We start from the raw sequence: 17,652 nt of genomic DNA, 5'->3' as shown, positions 1-17,652 counted from the left end.
AGCTGAGAAGCTCCCTGAATCCTATTGCTTAGGGATGTTCTTACTTTGGCATTACTGACAGTTAAGCCGTTAGCCTTGGTGATAAACTAAATCTTCAACCTCTCTTCACTCCACAGAGGTCAGAGGTTACAATGGAAAGTTCCAAAGCTCTAATCAAGGCTTAGGGTTCCTAGTGATCAGCCTCTATTCTAAAACTGCCAGCTTGTAGGAAAGGACCACCTAGCTCCTTTGTTATTCAGGAATTCCCAAGGCTTTAGGAATCAGGTGCAAAAAAACCCAAACATGTACTTTTCCCATGTACTACCCTAGTTCTAAGGCCTTTCAGGTAATGACTACTAATTGGCCAAAGGCCAATGAGTGAGGGGCTGAGTTGAGACCAAAGTCCATTTTTTCTCTCAGGATTTTTTTTCTCTCAAAGACTCTTGCTGCTACTCTGAAAATTAAAAAATGAAATAAAGTAAAGTAAATAAAAACAAAAACTATAAATATGAAAATATTCAGGGGACATTTTTAACTGTAAAGGATAAGAAAACACTGATCAAAAGTTAGTTTTCTGGTGAGTCATAATCATTAGGGATCTATTACATAAATCAAAAGGGGGTATGAGACTAAATAACTTCTTGACGGTTACATTGTTTGAAGAGCAGAAATCTGACCCTGGGCCTGACCCTGTCTTCCTCCTCTTTACCACACTACCAAGGAGCAAAAGGAGAACAAACAAGCCATCTCCTAGGAGATACAGATGAGCAGAATTATGTTAGGAAGGAATATACCCAGAAAGTTCTGTGTCAGAGACTAGGTATAGAAAAAAATGAGTAATCATGCCTACAGGATTTAACCTGATCCTAAAGAAAACTTTTCCAGAAGCAAGGCTAACTAGACAGTAGCAAGAACTCCAAAATAAAACCTCTAAAATTCTGCCTCAGTCTTTCTGTTTATGAGATGTTACATAAAAACAACAAGAAAAAAGTTTTGGGGTAATTTTGCAAGCTAATGAAAATGCTTGTGCAAGCCCCAGGCTTATATACTTGACCACAGGCTGATGTAAGTAAATGATTATTAAGATAGCCATTGCTTTCCAAAGAAGCAGAGCAAATCCTGATACCATCACAGTCTCACACACTCCCCTTCACACTTGGAATCCTCACTAGCTTTTCTCATGGTTGAAATTTCATACTCAGTATTCAAATTACCCACACTTCTTCATTGCATCAAAAGCAGTCTTGGGGCAGGGTCACTGGGTGACTGTATCCTGTGGGCTAGGGGAAAAGATAGAAAATATAGAAAAAGAACTCATAGTCCTGTGCCTTTCACTGCCCCAACCTTCCAGCCCCACTCCAGGACCTTGTAGCCCTGTCTTCTCCTATCACTCCACTTTTTATATCCAGCCCCTCCATTCTATGTCTTTTTACAAAATGCACAAAAGGCTAGTGGCTTCTGCTGGATGTGGCTAAGTCCCGTTACTAATTCTAGGTATCCAGAATCAGCTCTTTCTACCTGTGGATTCCTTGCCAGCACCTAACTGAAAAGGAAAAAGAAAAGTTGAGGAAGTAGGGAGAGTATGAACGAGGGATAATCAGAAATGATGAGTATGCATAAATGGGCATTATTGTCTGATTTAAACAAGTCTTGGATTAAGTCTATAGAGCATGTGGAAGATAAATATGGTCTAAAGAAGAGGCTGAACCATGTTCAGAGATTAAACATCTTAATAGAGTTAAGACAGCAAATATTCCTATCTCACAGAAAAAGAAAAATCTTATGTGCAAAAAGATTAAATAACTTGTCCAAGGCAGCTTGTAGTGGGTGAAGCTATGACCCAGAAATAAGCAACCTAAGTCTAGAGGCTGTGCAAGTAATCTGGCTTTCCCTTGTTCATGCCCTGTGCTATTCTCACAGCCTTTCCTCTCTGTGTGCTTCCTGTACCTTAGAGAGCAAGAACATCTTATTCACTCTGGCATCTGCTAGCACCTCTCACATTTATCAGTAACTTGTCTAATCACTGGGACTTACATGTCTATCTTCAAAGCATCCTATGCAAGTCAGAACAAAAATATAGCCCCAAACACTCAGGTTTAATAATGATTCTTAAGAAAAAAAAATGACCTTCTTAGCTGTTTTTCTTTCCTGGTTTTTGAGTCTTTAAATAATTTAAATGGCAGATCTAAAATTTAGTTTTAATACAGTTTTCTAAATAAGAATTTTGAGACATTTCTCATTATTATATTAGTTGAGAACAAGAATTATGCAATTTCTTATTTCCTCTTTTTCTTTGTAATAGGAGTGCTTAATAAATATTAAACAGTGATGCTTCCATTACCACTATAAAATTACAAAGAGGAAAACAAAAACGTTCTTTATTTTTTGGAATAAAATTTATAGTTAAAGAGGGGCAATAAGAAAGGATTTATTTATAACTCTTTGGTTTACAACAGAATACTAAATACAACAGACATTTATAGGGCATGTGAATATGAAATGATTAGCATCACCCAGAATTAGCCTAAGAAACAGTGGTAGATTGTAGAAGTCTAAATCTGCCTGTTTTTAGTGCCTTGCTATGTTCAACGCCTTTGCAATAATATAGGTAACCAATCCTCTCTGACCACTTCAGTTACCACAAATCCAAGTGACCTCTTTGCTTTTTATGGAACTGATGTGCAGGAATGTCTTCAGAGAAAATGATCTCCTAAAGAGACTCAATGTTACCACTCAGTAGTTAGAAGTTGGGACTGAAACTTTTGCTGAATCCTTTGTCTTTGCAGCAGCAGCCAAACTGGCATTCAAATCTGCATGATCATGACGACTGATATACTTTTTTACGGTGCCAGTTATTGTGAGTACAACACATTCAGCCAACAGGAGATGAAAATTTTTAGATTTCTCCTTGAAGCAAATCAGACCAGCCCTTCTGTGTTTGTGCCAGATATCTGTCCTCTAAATTCTATGACAGATATCTGTCTGTTAGCCAGTGTCCTTCTTGGCCTATTTTTCTTGGCCTATATTTCTTATGTGACCAGTATGGTTTTCAGCCCCAGTGTCAGTGTATTTCTGCTCCACAAACAATTTCCAGGACCTACCCTAGCATAAGAAACAATTACTTCATGCCCGAATAGTATCTCACCAATTACATTATCTCCAATGATTTGATACAGGTAATGAAATCCTTTTGTTTTTAAATCTATCTTGGATTAAACATTTATGGCACCTACACAGTGGACAAAAATACAAAAATGCCCTCTGCCTCTAATGAAAGTTTAATGGAATCTGCTCAGAGTAGCAATTGTGTGGCCTGAGCTCTGGGTAGCTGTGGGGTTGCCATCACTAGCCCGTGTTCCAGACGGCTCTCCTCGCCACTCAGGCTGCTCCCCGCACCTGAACAGCCTTCTTCTTATCCTCAGAATCCTCGCTTATCTGAATGGATCCAGAGATCCCAGTCCAGGAACAAAGTCCCCTAGAGCTGGATTTAAAAGAAATTACTAGGAAAATTTTGTTTCTCGACAAATGGAGGGGAATCTTCAGGTAAGAATCACAGGTAAGAGGTTCTTGCCGCATGACACGTTTCAACAATAGGCTTCCATTTAAAATGCTTCCCAAATATCTATTTGTTGAGGGAGACTTCCCTAGCAAGGCAGGATCTAGGGAGGTGTGAGGAAGTAAGGTTTGAATGGCCTGAGTAATATACTTGATGTTTTCTCCCTCACTTATAGGTTGGGAAAAAATGACACAACTCCTCAGGTAATTACTTTCTCAATGTGCTTTTTTTTTTTCTCTAGTTGCTTCTTCAAACAATAACATTAAGTAACATAATTCACAATTATTCAATGCACATAGCATCACACAGGTACTGGCATTTATTGTGTGAAAATGTAAAGCTAGAAAGCCCATGGAAGATTTTTTTTTCCTTCATAAATTTCTCTCCCTACTTTCAAGAGCTACTTTTTACCATTAAGCACACCTTTAAGAGAAAGTGATATTAGAAGAAAAAGTTCCTACATTTGTGAATCAAAGCTACATTGTAACAATGTAGTGAGCTGAGTGTGGTCCCTAAAGAAAAGTAGCTTTGAAAATACTAATCTTTCTATCTTTATAGGCTTCTGAAGATTTGTTTTCCCTTGCTCGTTATTTTGTTGTTGTTTGTTTTGTTTTGTTTGGGGAAGTTTTAGCTTTATTTTATTGTTGTTGTTTTAGCTGCCCTGGAACTCTCTATGTAGATCAGGCTGTCCTCAAATTCACAGAGATCCACCTGCCTATGCCTCCCGAGTGCTGGGATTAAGTGTGTGAGTTTTCCTTACTGTTTTTAATTAAGGGAAATAAAATTATATTCAGATGTTGAAAAGGCATTTTTCAATCTCTCAGACAATGTAGAATGAATGATGTTTGTATTCCATACAGCCTGAAAACATAAGAAGGTAGGGACTTTGAATTTCAGGATGCATTTCAGTCTCTGAACCAACACAGTCCAAAATGTTAAGGCACAAAATGCTCAGACAACTGAACTGTTAATATTAACTACAGTGCTTAAAGTTCCTTATTTCAGGTAATGTGTACGCAAAGCCTTATTTTTTTTTCTAAAGCCCTCTTGGTCATAGTCTAAATTAGAATCAGAAAGATAATGTTTCTACTTTAGTTCTGGAAATATTAAATTTCGATAGTTACCTCTAGGAAGATGGAACTCTCAAAAGATAAGACAATTTTTGAAAGGAAGGAGTAAATAAATGTCAAGTTATGGTTTTACATAGGATGGGTAAGCCCACTGGTATAAATGTGAAACTTTTCCATTTGGGTTACAAAATTGATCTCATCCCAAAAGCTGTGAGATGCTGATGGTTCAGACTCTGTGTTCACGAGATAAGAAAGCATCCTCACCTCCAGGAATACAGAAGAATTAAGAAAGCAGTGTCCTTCGTGATCTAGCTACCGGTGGGGAAGCTGTTTTCACAACACTGGTATAGGAATGAGTGAATTGAAAGAGTTGATGTTAGCTGACACACAAATCCAGAAGTATCAGTCAAGAAATGGAAAAAGTTATTTTTTTTAAGAGAAACCCTGCACAGATGTAGCCCATGGCAGCTCAGTCTCCAAGTGGGTTCCCTAGTAAGGAGAACAGGGACTGTCTCTGATATGAACTCAGTGGCTGGCTCTTTGATAACCTCCCCCTGAATGGGAAGCAGCTTTATAAGGCCACAGAGGAAGATGATGCAGCCAGCCCTGATTAGACCTGATAGGTTAGGGTCAGGTGGAAGGGGAGGAGGACCTCCCCTATCAGTGGACTAGGGGAAGGGCATGAGAGGAGAAGGAGAGAGGGAGGGTGGGATTGGGAGGGGACGAGGGAAGGGGTACGGTTAGGATACAAAGTAAATACATTATAATAAATAAAATAAATAAATAAAATTTTAAAAAAGTTTAAAAAGATATGGGTAAGTGTGGTAAGTTTCACACCCCCTTGAGAGGGAATAAGAATCAATGGGTGAGGCAATTCTTTGATTATCCAGTAAATAAGATAAGGATAACCTGGCCTAGACTGATAACTCACTCAACACTTAAAATGCTGACATCTCCAAACAAGACATGGTAACATTTACATTCTCTAAAAATAATTTCTTTCTTTCTTTCTTTCTTTCTTTCTTTCTTTCTTTCTTGCTTTCTTGCTTTCTTGCTTTCTTGCTTTCTTGCTTTCTTTTTCTTGCTTTCTTTCCTTTCTTTCATTTGTTTTTTGAGACACGGTTTCTCTGTATAACCTTGGCTCTCCTAGACCCTCTTTGCAGACCAGGCTGGCAGGCCTCAAACTCACAGAGATCTCTAAACATAATTTGGAAGCACAGTCTTGATAGCATTAATTATATTTCCATAGTTACATTTCACCCTCCCGAGCCCATAAAGTTAGGGAAAATCCCTTTGACACAGACATTGGGCCTTTTCAGTTATTTTACTACTGTTTATCACAGTTTTAGGCATCTTTAAAAATGATACAACAGCTTCTGAACACTGGAAGACTTAAAGCGAGGTCTTCACTAGCTGTTTGCTTTACTTGGGGGTGACATTTCACACAGAATGACGATGGCACCCATATGTCTGCTGAGGAAACTGGAGACAGATCCAGAATGCTTCGCCCCAGAGGACAAGGACAGTTGCTATCCAGTGGATTTTGCTCTATTCCCAGACTCACCATCCTCTCTTCAAAACTGGATGGTTTTCTTATCTCCCCATCAATGGCCACAGTAAGTACAGCTTGTCAATTAAACATGAAATGAAATGTGATCTTCCCCCAGACAGCAACACTGGGGAATCTGATCTCCTGTCGTGTGACGGTATTACTGAAGATGAGACTACAGATGGCAATTATTGGTAAAAGGAGTATATAATTAAAATGACTTATTTATGGTACTTGTGAAGGGCACTGGCGGTAGCTGTCTTTTCCTCACAGACTCCATGTCTCTTTGCTTCCTCAATCTGACAGTTATACTTGAGGCAGGGCAGACATGCTAATGGTTTGTTACTTAGCGTACACTAGGACAGACCCTCTAAGTGGCAGGTGGGTGAGTGCTACAAATGTGTAAAAACAATGCAGATAGGGCTGGAGGGATTCCTCAGCAGTTAAGAGCACTGACTGCTCTTCCAGAGGATCCGGGTTCAACTCCCCGCACCCACATGGCAATTTACAACTGTCTGTAACTCCAATGTCTGTCACCTTCACACAGACATAAATACAGGCAAAACACCAATGCACATAAACAATTATTTTTAAAAATAATGTAGATAAGAGAGGGCCCTGCTTGTGAGTAGATAGGAGGGAAAGAGAGAAAGAGGTTTCCTAGGTCTTAGAACAAGGCATTGACCTCAGAAGGAAACAGTTCAGGGAGCTATCAATTAATACATAGTCTTAAAAAGACAGAGTAGGCATGGTGGCACACATCTTCAATACCATCACTCAGCAGGCAGAAGCAGATCTCTTGAGTCTGAGGCCAGCCTGGTCTACACAGTGAGTTCACGACAGCTAGTACTACATAGAGGGTAAGTGTCAAAAACAAACAAACCAACAATCCAACATTTGAGGCTCTGAGGTGATCTGGAAACCTCTGGGTTCAGAGAGCATTTTAAGTGCAAGTCTTGAACCTGGCAAGAGTGAGGTAGCAGCAGAAGCCTAGCCAGGGAACAAAAACAGAGTGTCACCCCATTGGATCAAACAAGCCAGCATTGGAGGCAAGATCCTGACAAGTGTCAGAAGGAGCTTCTATCATGGTCAAAAACCATAGCTGAAAGCTGGTAAGCGAGGGAAGGTTAAGCCAGGGCAAAAGCACTGACTAGGGTGGGAGCTCTCTCTGATTAGGGTCCTTTAAATCATAATGGCACCCAAGACAGTGTCCTCCACTCTCTCCATCCTCCAAAGGTCTGTGCCACATTCTAGAACCTCAAGGCTTAAGGTGAGAGTTAGAAGAAGCAGTCCCTTCAAAGACTTGTGCACCTGGACAGTTGCAAAGACAAACAAAAACAGCCCAAGTATCTTGGCAAAGACCAGCAGCATTTGCTGTGTGGTCAGAACCACCACATACATGAAGCCACAGTTTGGACACTCTACAAGGTCCCACTTGAGAGCCATGAGCAGATACTAAAACCTCTCCTGGATATGCCAAACAGAACTATCACAGAAATTCTTCATTGGGCTTCTTGGCATCAAGTCCGGCTGTGCTTTCTCATAGATCCATCTCCCTCTCAGCTTTTTTGTTTTCCCTCTCCCTGGTTCATAGAACAGCAGAGCTCTTATCAGACCCAAGATGCTCTTCTTCACTGTGGCTGAGACACCTGAAATAGAGTCTCAACTTCTGCCTTACACCTCCAGTCAGCTGTTCCTTTTTCTACATAACAAACAGTCGTGTGGAATTCTGGGAGTGCTGTAGGCCTCAGAAGTTATGAAGCCTATGCTGGGCTGTAGTTCAGAAGCAAATACAGCCTGTGCATGTCTAGTGCAATTCCCGAAATGCTCCAAAACCCGAAACTTTTCTTTTTCTCAGAAACTTTTCCTCATGACACGAGGAAAGTCCCACACCTGACCTGAGAGTTGCAGTTAAAAAAAAAAAAAGCAGGCAAGCTAAATGTCACACCAGCTACCTTTGTGCAATGGGCATAAGATTTATATAAAGTGTAACTAGCTTCATATTCATATTGAGCCCTGTTCCCCATACACACACACAAACACGTAGATGCACATGAACACATGAGTCTGTACACATAATATTCCAAATTCTGAAACACATGACACATCCCAAAGCATTCTGGATGAGGGTCAGTCAGCTTTTACATGAACCTTTACCTGATAAGATAATGTTCTTACATCTGTAAGGAATTTCTATCTATATTATCATTTTAAAATTGATAAAATTTATATGTTTAAAATTTAAAACATAGACCATTGTTTATGTTAAAAAAAAAGAGAGAAAATTGTGATTCTATACTGATATTTGCCTGTAAATAAAGAAGAAAATTTCACAAGGCTTCCTAGGCCGCAAAGGGAGGTGGGTTGTGTGCAAGGAGACAAATGGGAGGAAGCCTTTTTACATTTTGTACCCTGGCTTTTGAGCTACACAATGTACTGTCTATTTTTAAACACACACACAAATTTTAAAAATAAAAAAAGCACTCACAGATGTTTGAAAGCCTTGTGTTGGGGAGGCAGGAGAGCACAAATCCGAAAGCTCCTCTAACCAGCAATCACAGAGGCCAGGGGGAAGCTCTCCCCATCTTCCCCAGGGCAGTTCTTTCCCTTCGGAAGAGGCTGTAAAACAAAAGATTCAAACCAGCGCAGTGGAAACAGAGTTGATGGAGTGTTAAGAAAGTCCCAGAAGTAGAGAGAATTGATTTTTCTTTAAAAAAATGAATTCAGATTTATCCCCATTATGTGGCCCAGATGCTAGTGTGTCTCTGAATAACAGCAGCATTCATTAAGCACACCTTGGGACTTCACCATGGAGCCTTGGGATTCTGAATGTGCCTGTTCCAGGGAGGAGTCTTGGAAGCTTGACCAGTTCTAATCAGCATTTCAACAGTGCAGCCACCTGGCAAATTATCAGAGGCTCTGAGTGAAAACACTCGCTGAGTGTCTTTTGTGTGGCTCTGCTGCTCTTGATACATGATGCTTTCTGACAGGGCACAGGCTGTCTCATTGCTGGGAATCCCCACAGGAAATGGGGATGGGATACAGCAACCCTCCCACCAGCTCTATCCTCACCTCTCCTGTTTCTTACTTTTTGTTGCCTTTTGTCTCAGACTAGAGCTTTTTCTTTTCCCTTCCTGACTTTCATGGCAAGCTTGGCTGGATGGAATGGTCCAACAGCCCCGAGGGAAACCAAGTCATGACCATTGGGATCTTATCCAGTCCTGTCCAGTAGCCTTCCATCTCTTCAGCCCCAGATCCTCAACTTCTTCCACTTCCAGACCCTTCTCCCACATCCCAGCCTGGAACACATTCTGGTGACCTCTTATATCAGCACCTGTGTTTTTGGCTGCAAGATGGCAGAGCCTAATGCATCGGTAAGAGGTCTGGTTCCGAGTCAGACCTAAATGGGAGTTATTAACTCTCTCCCTCTGCACATCCCTCCAAGGCATCTGATGATATCTGCTATGAACCTTCCTGCTTTCTGCCCATGAACTTGAACTCTAGAGTTCTACAAACAGGGCACCCCCCTATCAACAGGGAAACCCTTACCCTGGGTTCTGCTGGGTTTGAGCAATAGAGATCCCTAAGATGACACTGGTGACAGAAAAAGAAGAAAGTCGGGAGGGGTAAGAATTCTTCTTTTTTTACCTCAAGATCCCACTACCTCCCATCTAGAGGTCACAAATTATGACTCCCTACTGCTGTGTTATGGGTAGCCTACCAGAGATGACCACTCAGACACAGTTTATAGCCAGTTGAAAGTCTTATTCCAGCCAGCTGGATCACACCCAGGTATTTGGGAATCTAAGTGTGATGCTGAGTGTCCAGAGCACAGAGTTTTGAAGGCACATCCTGGCCTCTTGCTCAGCAGCTGCAGGAGTGTGGTGGGGGTGAGGGGAAGGGGCTTTGCAGAAACAAGCTGTTTAGCAGAAGCTGAGTGGTTAGGAGTTTCCAAACAGGCTAATATAAGTTAGCTAGGTCATTGTGACCTTTGGTTCCTAGAATGAATTAGGTAATATTCCGTCCACTAGATCAGATTCTAGTTAAACCTGAAATGGCCTCAACAAGAATACAAGATGTAAGAGTTTTTGTACTGTCTTGACTTGTCGAAGTTGATTTCCCAAGACTCTGTAAGAGTACGAACCACTGTGGTGACCCCTCCCCCTGCCCACACGTTTATAAACAGTCCGTATTTGTAACAAAATCCCCTCTCTACTGGCTCCATGTTCCATAGGACTGATGATGACTGTGACAATGACAGTGATCTCATTCACACAAGTGCCACTCATACATATTCAAACAGGGAGAATCATTGAAGCACCTGTTTGAATGTGCACGTTGCCAACACTAGAAAACCAGCAAAGGAGGATGGAAACACTGTAAACTGTGCTTCATCATGTCGAATAATAATAAACGTATAGTCATCTTTTACAGCCATTCGCCTCTAGTTCCCGGGCAGCACAACATATGAATATCATTAAGGGCATATCAGATTAATTTTATCATAAATTATATCGGATATGAAAATGAACATGGTGCATGTAAGATAGGCCATCTTCGTTACGCTGGCTGTGCGGGAGGGGCTCCAGCTCTCTGCTCCAGAGTACCCCAGAGGTACAATTGGAGGGTGGTGCTAAATTGAGGGTGGCAGCCAGCAACAGCAACAGGAAGTCTGGCTGGACTTGCAGATGGTTTTAAATTGAATTTGAATCCTAAACTTTCTCAGTCTTAATTTATACGTGGCTGCTCCTCCCTCCTTCTTGCTGGTCTATGGTATTTTCCCATCTGTATTGGGGCTTTCTTTCATACTGCACATATAATTGCCTACCAATAAGCAGTGTTTACAAAGATAGTAACATTCTGCACTAACTCAGCACTCATGGTTACCAAAGCCCCTTTTTATTCTTCTGTCTCAAAAACCCACATGATATGGAATGAAAGCAGCTGTCCCACCTCTCAATACAGAAATAAGAATGTGTCCATGGTCAACATGGTTAGAGCTAGTTGGAGCTCTCAGTCCTTGGGTTGGAAACTATTAATCCCACAGATTTGAGGAGGACAACTGACCCAAATAATAGCCAAATTAATTTAAGCGAGCAATTAGTCAAAGCAGGCTTTCTTTTTTTTTAAATTTATGTACAGAAGCTATCTCTCTTTAAAGAAAGGGTTGAAGAGATCAGCACTGGACATGGGTAAGATAAATGCTTTTGCAGTCCAGGAGCAGGGGGTTTCCTGGACTTTCCAATGAGGGACTTTTGTATTGGCAGACAAATAGGTGGAGTTACAGAAGCAAAACATAAACATAACAAGGTGGTCATAACAGCAGATTGTCATAATAACCTTTTGAAACAAAGGCATGATTGCCATCTCTGGAACAGGCGGTATAGAACCATTTGAAGTTAAGGTTACAGGTGGGGCATAGCGCAATCCTTGAGAAACAGGGGTTTAATCATAAACAGGAATGAACCTAGTTTGTTTTTACTATAAAATGGCTTTTTTTTTCTTTTTTTGGTTTTTTAAGACAGGGTTCTCTGTGTAGCCTTGTCTAGACTCACTTTGTAGACGAGGCTGGCCTTGAATTCACAACAATCTGACTCCCAGAGTGCTGGAATTACACGCCTGTGCCACCATGCCCAGTTACAAAATGGCTTAAGCCTAACACAGAGGCAGGCTTATTAAAGTCCTTCTTCTGGGCAATTAGAAGTCTGTGGATGGGGAAACACTTCTCCTTAGTTTGTGGTGTTTCTCCTGCACTCACTGTGGGCTGATGGCCTCTTTGCCACAGTATGCCCATTTTGTAATCCCAAGAGCAGCTTTTATTTCCAGCTGCTGGGCATGATTGCTGCTTTTCCTTCCCATACTCTTGTCCTGAGACCCAGCTCAGAAAGTTTTTCTACTGCTCAGGCCTGGCTCCCAAGGAAATGTACACACTTCTAGCCTTTTTAAAAATAAACTTTTCTTGAAGGGAGACATATAGATGGATAGGAAATCAGCTCCAGCTGTGGAACCAGGCCCTGGGCTGGCATGGGAAGAGCATGTTAGATTCTCCTAAATGTCCTTCTGCAACCCCAAGGAACCTGCTCTGGACCAGCCATGCTCTAGTGCCTGTTTGATCCTGTTCTGTAACTGGCTCCAAACCCCTCAGTATATTTAAAGCCTTCTGGGATCAGGTCACAGGTGCTTTCCACTCTCAGTGTCCACACTTTGTGTCACCCTTTGACCCCTCTCTCCAATCTCTCACTAGTCCATGCTAGGACATCCTTGACATGAGCCTGTCTTCCTCTCTGTTTAGACTGCCTCACAGTGTGGATGAGTACTTCTGTTCCTAGAGATGTGGTAATAAATAACATGCTACAGAGCTGTTATTTTCAAGGAAGTCATCCCCTTCTCCACTCTGGCAGGCCAGGAGAATAGACCCAGCAAAGAACAGTACACAGCCATACCTCTCTCCTTCAGGATGAAGAGCCAGGACAGGACAGCAGTCTCTAGCTATCATCCTTAACCCTGTTCAACTTTTATCTTATTTCTTTGATGACATATGACAAGTGATTTTGCTTTTCACCGGAGGAAATGGTAAAAAGTGTCCCTTTAAAACAAGCATTTATCAAATTACAAAAAGCAGCCTGATCTAAAATGAAAATATTGAGTAGTACTTTTACACAAGACAAACTAAAACATAAAGATGGAACATACAGAATCAAAGTGTGGGCCATATTAGAGGAATGGGGTGCAATCCCAATGTTTCTGCTAGCTTGGTGGCTGCAAATGCCTCCCTCCTCTGCCTTCAGTTCCCCAATCTAGATAAAAGGAGGATGATAGGCATCTTAGTTTCTCTTGTTAAGTTTGGCTCGTAGCATCAGAGGGTCTCATCCATCATGGTAGGGGATATAACGACAGATCAAAACAGTCAGAAAGCAAGGGCCGTGATAAAACACTATGACAGAAGCAGCTCAAGGGGAAAGGGTTTATTTCTGCTTACAAGGTTGCTGTATATTATGGCAGGAAAGTTAAAACATCAGGAGCTTGAAGCAGATGGCCTTAACCCACCCCAAACTCGGAAGCAGAAACGTGAATGCTGTGGTCAGCTCACTTTCTCCTCTGTATACAGTCCAAGACACAGCTAGAATAAGGGGGGAATAGGAAAAATATCCAGGCTCTAACATTCTCCCATCCATCCTTTCTTGCTAGGTTCTATCTGCCATGTCTTTTCCCCACAAAAATAGGATTAAACCTTCTGATAACATGAGAGAAATGATAATTTGTTACGACAATAAAATCAATCCTTCCATTTCATTTGTGGGTTTGGTTTAAGAAAAGCTTGTTCTCTCTCTCTCTCTCTCTCTCTCTCTCTCTCTCTCTCTCCTGAAAAGTTTCTCACAGATCTCAGTGTGTTTTATAACCCAGGAAAGTATACAAGATGACTTGGTGAATGTCATCGAAATCTCTTACTATTGTATTGTACTGCGGATAGAAATATGGGGTCCTGTCTATTTCACCTCCTCCCCTGGATCAAGAGAAAAATCTCAACTATCTTTGAGTCACAGATATTGGACAAGAGGCACAAGAGCAGAGCAGTAGCATGTGCTGGAGCTGGCTGACAGTGTAATCAAGACACAGAGACACAACCAGGCACACTAAATTTTCACAATAGTGTCCTAAGAGAACCTGATGTGAAAGTTTTGCCCAGGGCTTTATACAATGAAAACTGGAACTCAAGTCTGAGGCAAATCTAAACATAGCTGAGAACAAGGCAGGATGATTTCACCAAGAGTGGTGTGACCGGGAGGTATTCTCTTTGGCTGAGTCATTTACTTGGCTGTTCTTTTTACCCCCTTCCCTTTTTCAGATGCTGCAAAAAAGCCTCTTTGGAGACACTAACCAAGTCCTCAGCAGTGACTGGAGAAAAGCACATTTCAAGTTCCACGATCCTTTCTCTGACCTGGCCTTTGCTTTACAAGTAGAAAAGGTGACAGATGGCTCAGTCTTCCCCATGCCCATCTGTGTTTCTTGGTGGGTGCATGTGTCAATCAAATGTAGAAATGAATGTGTAACTACAAATGATGATTTTTAAAGTTACCGAATATTGGTTAGGTTCTAACAAAGCCTGCCTGTCTTTATTCCTCCAGTCCTTCTCAGGCCTCACAGTGTTCCTTCTCTCCATATTTCAAGCCCCCATAAAGATTCCCAAGGCAAAGGGAAGTCTAGAAACACTTTCTGGCTTGTTTTGAACATCAGTAGTTCATGTCAGAAATCACTACCATACCCAAACTTCAGGAGCTCGCCAGCTGGTTTCTTGCCTCCTTCCAATGTAAAAGTGTGGTATGAAGTGATGGCACAGTGATGGCAGGAGGGAGAGGACCTTGATCACACAGGCTGAGGGCACCACCGAAAAGTAGTCACTGTAGATTCTGGCTTGGTGATGGCACACAGCGATAGCACACAGAGAAGGTGACCCAGAAGAGAATGTCCCTTAGCTAAGCCTCAAGAGACACCAGGAAGGGAAGGTTGCAGAGAGGCAAGGACAAAGGAACATCCAGTTCTGAGATTTATTTCCTGTAATGCTGGCATGGAGCTTCCACCAGAACAGCAAAGTCCAGCTCCAGCCTTCCTACCTCACTGTTCTTTTTACCCACTTCAGGGAGGAGCCCAGAGCATTCAGATGGCAGTACAAGGATCTATCATCAAATACCTACTGTTTACTAGAGAGGGAAAGGACCACGACCTTCACAGGTGAGAGGACTGGTGGTCAGCACTTGAAAGAGTGGCCTGAGGACCTAGAATCCTTACATGCTAAACAGCCAGAATGAAAGTCTCACTTGCTTCAGGAAGGATATTTGCCCCACAAGACAGAAATGGCTCAGGTTCTCTCAGAGGGCCTGGGTTACCTGGGGAGGGCTCTCCCGAGGTTGCACTCAATGTTCACCTGCAGAGTGAGCATGGCAGACTCCCGTGTTCTACTGCAGACCACTGGCCAAGTAAAGTGAAACACCAGATTCTGTATTATATGGGAAGCCAAACCTAACATCTCTAAGGAGACTCAAGCAGTGATGAAAAATCTGACTAATGAAGGATCCATCTTCCTACTTAACCTGCTGACACAGGACAGTGTTTTGAGTTTGTCCTTTTGTTAAAGAATCAATTCATACATTAGTTTATTCTTAGAACCTCTCTCATCATCCCTATGTTAGCTATTAAAGGAATAAAAATCACCAAAAGGCAAAGTATCTATCTTTCAGCAAAGTAAGTTATCACCCCAAACTTCATCGGAGATGAAGGTATAATTCATCCTAAGATCATGAATAGTCACGTTCAGCAGAAGCATAGCTCAGGATGTAAATTCTTTATGTGACTGATTTGCTAGGGGAGTGCCCTCGGGAGATATCTGTAAGAGGGTGAAGAAACGGGACAAGGAAAGAGACGGACCTTAGGGGGGTGGTGGTCTCTAGAGATGTCAGTGAGATTCAGGGGGACCAGGGACCACGCTTTGCTCTTCAGTCTGTCTAGATTCATTTAACAGGCAGGGCTGCTATTCCTCCCACCCCAACCCCCACTGGCTATGGGCCATCCAAAAGGAAAGTACATCACTTTCAGTCATTTCTGGCAAAGTGATTCAAATCCACTAGAAAAGTTAGAGTCACGTGACATAAGACCCAAAGTAGATCACACCCACCATGTGAGTTCAAGAGATCTGAAACAAAGCATACACCCATAAGCACACAGCTTAGCACTTGGCCTGGGCTGAAAGAAAACACTGAATAAATACAAATGAGTCTTTTCTCCGGGAGCCCTGCTCCATGCAACCTTCCTGAACCTTCTTTGTTATAGTTGTCTTTCTGTCATTCTGTCTGCACTAGAGCTTTGCAGTTATTCCATCCCAGCAAAGAGCTAGATAAACTATACAAATAACTGGTAGCCACTTTCTGCATTTCTTTGTGCAAGCACATGCTAAATTAAAAAAATAAATAAATAAGCAGAGGAAAGATTGTTCCCACTTCCCAAAGAAGTTGCTCGGCGCTCCTTGTGATAGTATAGCACAGAGTCTCAGGACCCAGACACCTGAGTGTAGACCAGAGACCTTTCATTTTAAAGGTGAGCGTCCAGAGCCCAGCCCATCTGTATCTCGCCCTCCTCTAACATGGAAACAAATCTATATTGCCCTAAAGCACTTTTGTGGGTTAAATGAGGTAATCTGTGCAGAGCGCTGAGTGCCGTGTGTGATAGCGAAGTGGGGAGCAGACGTCACCTCTTTAAGATGTGACCAGGTGGAAAGGGAGGTGGTGCAAACTGAAGATAAATGCGCCTGAGGGCAAGGAATGGGGAGGAAACGTACCGGGGGAAACGTGTGGGAAACGGTTTTGCCAAGTGAGCATCTGGGAGATGAAACTGGAAACATTATTTGGGGTTGTACTTGAAACGACTGTGTCCATCGGGAACAAGTTCAGGGCGACCCATTTTGGAGTTCAGAGACAGGCTGATGCTGCTGAGGGAAGTAATACGCTGCTGCGGCGACCGCAGTTATAATCCAAGCAGAAAGCTCAGCATCCTGACATTTCAGGCCGAGAGGGAAGCCAGTGGGCTATCCCCACACTCAGAGAAGGACGCGACATCGGAGGCCAGGTTGCTCATTCCCTCACCGCCTGCCTTTGCAGCTTATGTAACCTGAGCCAGCGGGAGCAGGAACAAGCTCTAGCTGCTGTGCTGGCTGACATCCTATGGGCCGCAGGAGCAGCTCAGAAAGCAATCGTCTGTTTGGTCACCCAAGACATCCAGAGCACTTCGACCTGTGACTACTCCAGCGACAATTTCATTGAGAGGGTGAGTGCACTGCAGCTGAGCGTGCACGTGGTCATGTAAGCACAGCCCCCACTGATGGCCTGGATTAGCCAGAGGTACCTTCAGAGGACGCAAGCCCCGAGGGCTGTTAGTGACCCGAGCAGCCAAAATGGCGAATTTCTCCCAACGTTCACTTTAATGGAGAATATACTGCATTTGGGCTGGTGGGCTTCAGCGTATCTTAGTAGTACCACGTACTCCTAAGCCCTGGGTTTGATATGCTCCGCCAAAGAAAGAAAAAAAATCCGCATCTCAAATAATCATGAACGGTATATCTCTATCTGCTGTCATAAAGATAGCTGAACTCTATCAGGGGAAAATCTGCTTATGGTCTTGTTATTTTATATATCACAGTGATTGAAAATTGAGGGATGTGAGAGGGATGCTGCCACCATTGGCTTCACCCTGTATATTTTATGTGGCCTTGTGTTGGATGTCAGTTTTAGCAACATGATTTTGTAATGAAACAAAACCTCCCTTCAGGTAATAACCATGAAATGATATCTCTTAGAGGTGACTTTCATCTTCCTTTTCATTTTTATCTTCAATTCCCTATCTATAGCTCCAGCTGTTTGAATTTTCAGAGAAAGGAGCCACCGAGAAATTCATCTATGATCATTTACAATGTGTAAGTGTTTAAATGTTGAGATAATTCCTTCCTGTGC

At 42.3% G+C, this 17,652-nt stretch overlaps 1 protein-coding gene across 1 annotated transcript in view; it reads left to right on the top strand.

The window, feature by feature from the left end:
• Nucleotides 1-3,418: 3,418 nt before the first annotated feature.
• Mindy4b (MINDY family member 4B) overlaps nucleotides 3,419-17,652 on the top strand; it is a 35,061-nt gene continuing 20,827 nt past the window's right edge. Inside the window, exons 1-7 of the mRNA XM_060378347.1 lie at nucleotides 3,419-3,525; nucleotides 3,705-3,738; nucleotides 6,054-6,221; nucleotides 14,001-14,120; nucleotides 14,793-14,884; nucleotides 16,804-16,969; nucleotides 17,550-17,615. Of these exons, the coding sequence (XP_060234330.1) occupies nucleotides 3,419-3,525; nucleotides 3,705-3,738; nucleotides 6,054-6,221; nucleotides 14,001-14,120; nucleotides 14,793-14,884; nucleotides 16,804-16,969; nucleotides 17,550-17,615 (753 nt within the window). The remainder of the gene's footprint in view (nucleotides 3,526-3,704; nucleotides 3,739-6,053; nucleotides 6,222-14,000; nucleotides 14,121-14,792; nucleotides 14,885-16,803; nucleotides 16,970-17,549; nucleotides 17,616-17,652) is intronic.

This window comes from Meriones unguiculatus, chromosome 2 (genome assembly GCF_030254825.1).
Source record: "Meriones unguiculatus strain TT.TT164.6M chromosome 2, Bangor_MerUng_6.1, whole genome shotgun sequence".
NCBI lineage: Eukaryota > Metazoa > Chordata > Mammalia > Rodentia > Muridae > Meriones > Meriones unguiculatus.
Note: the sequence above shows the minus strand (reverse complement) of the source record. Positions and strands in the feature narration are given on the sequence as shown.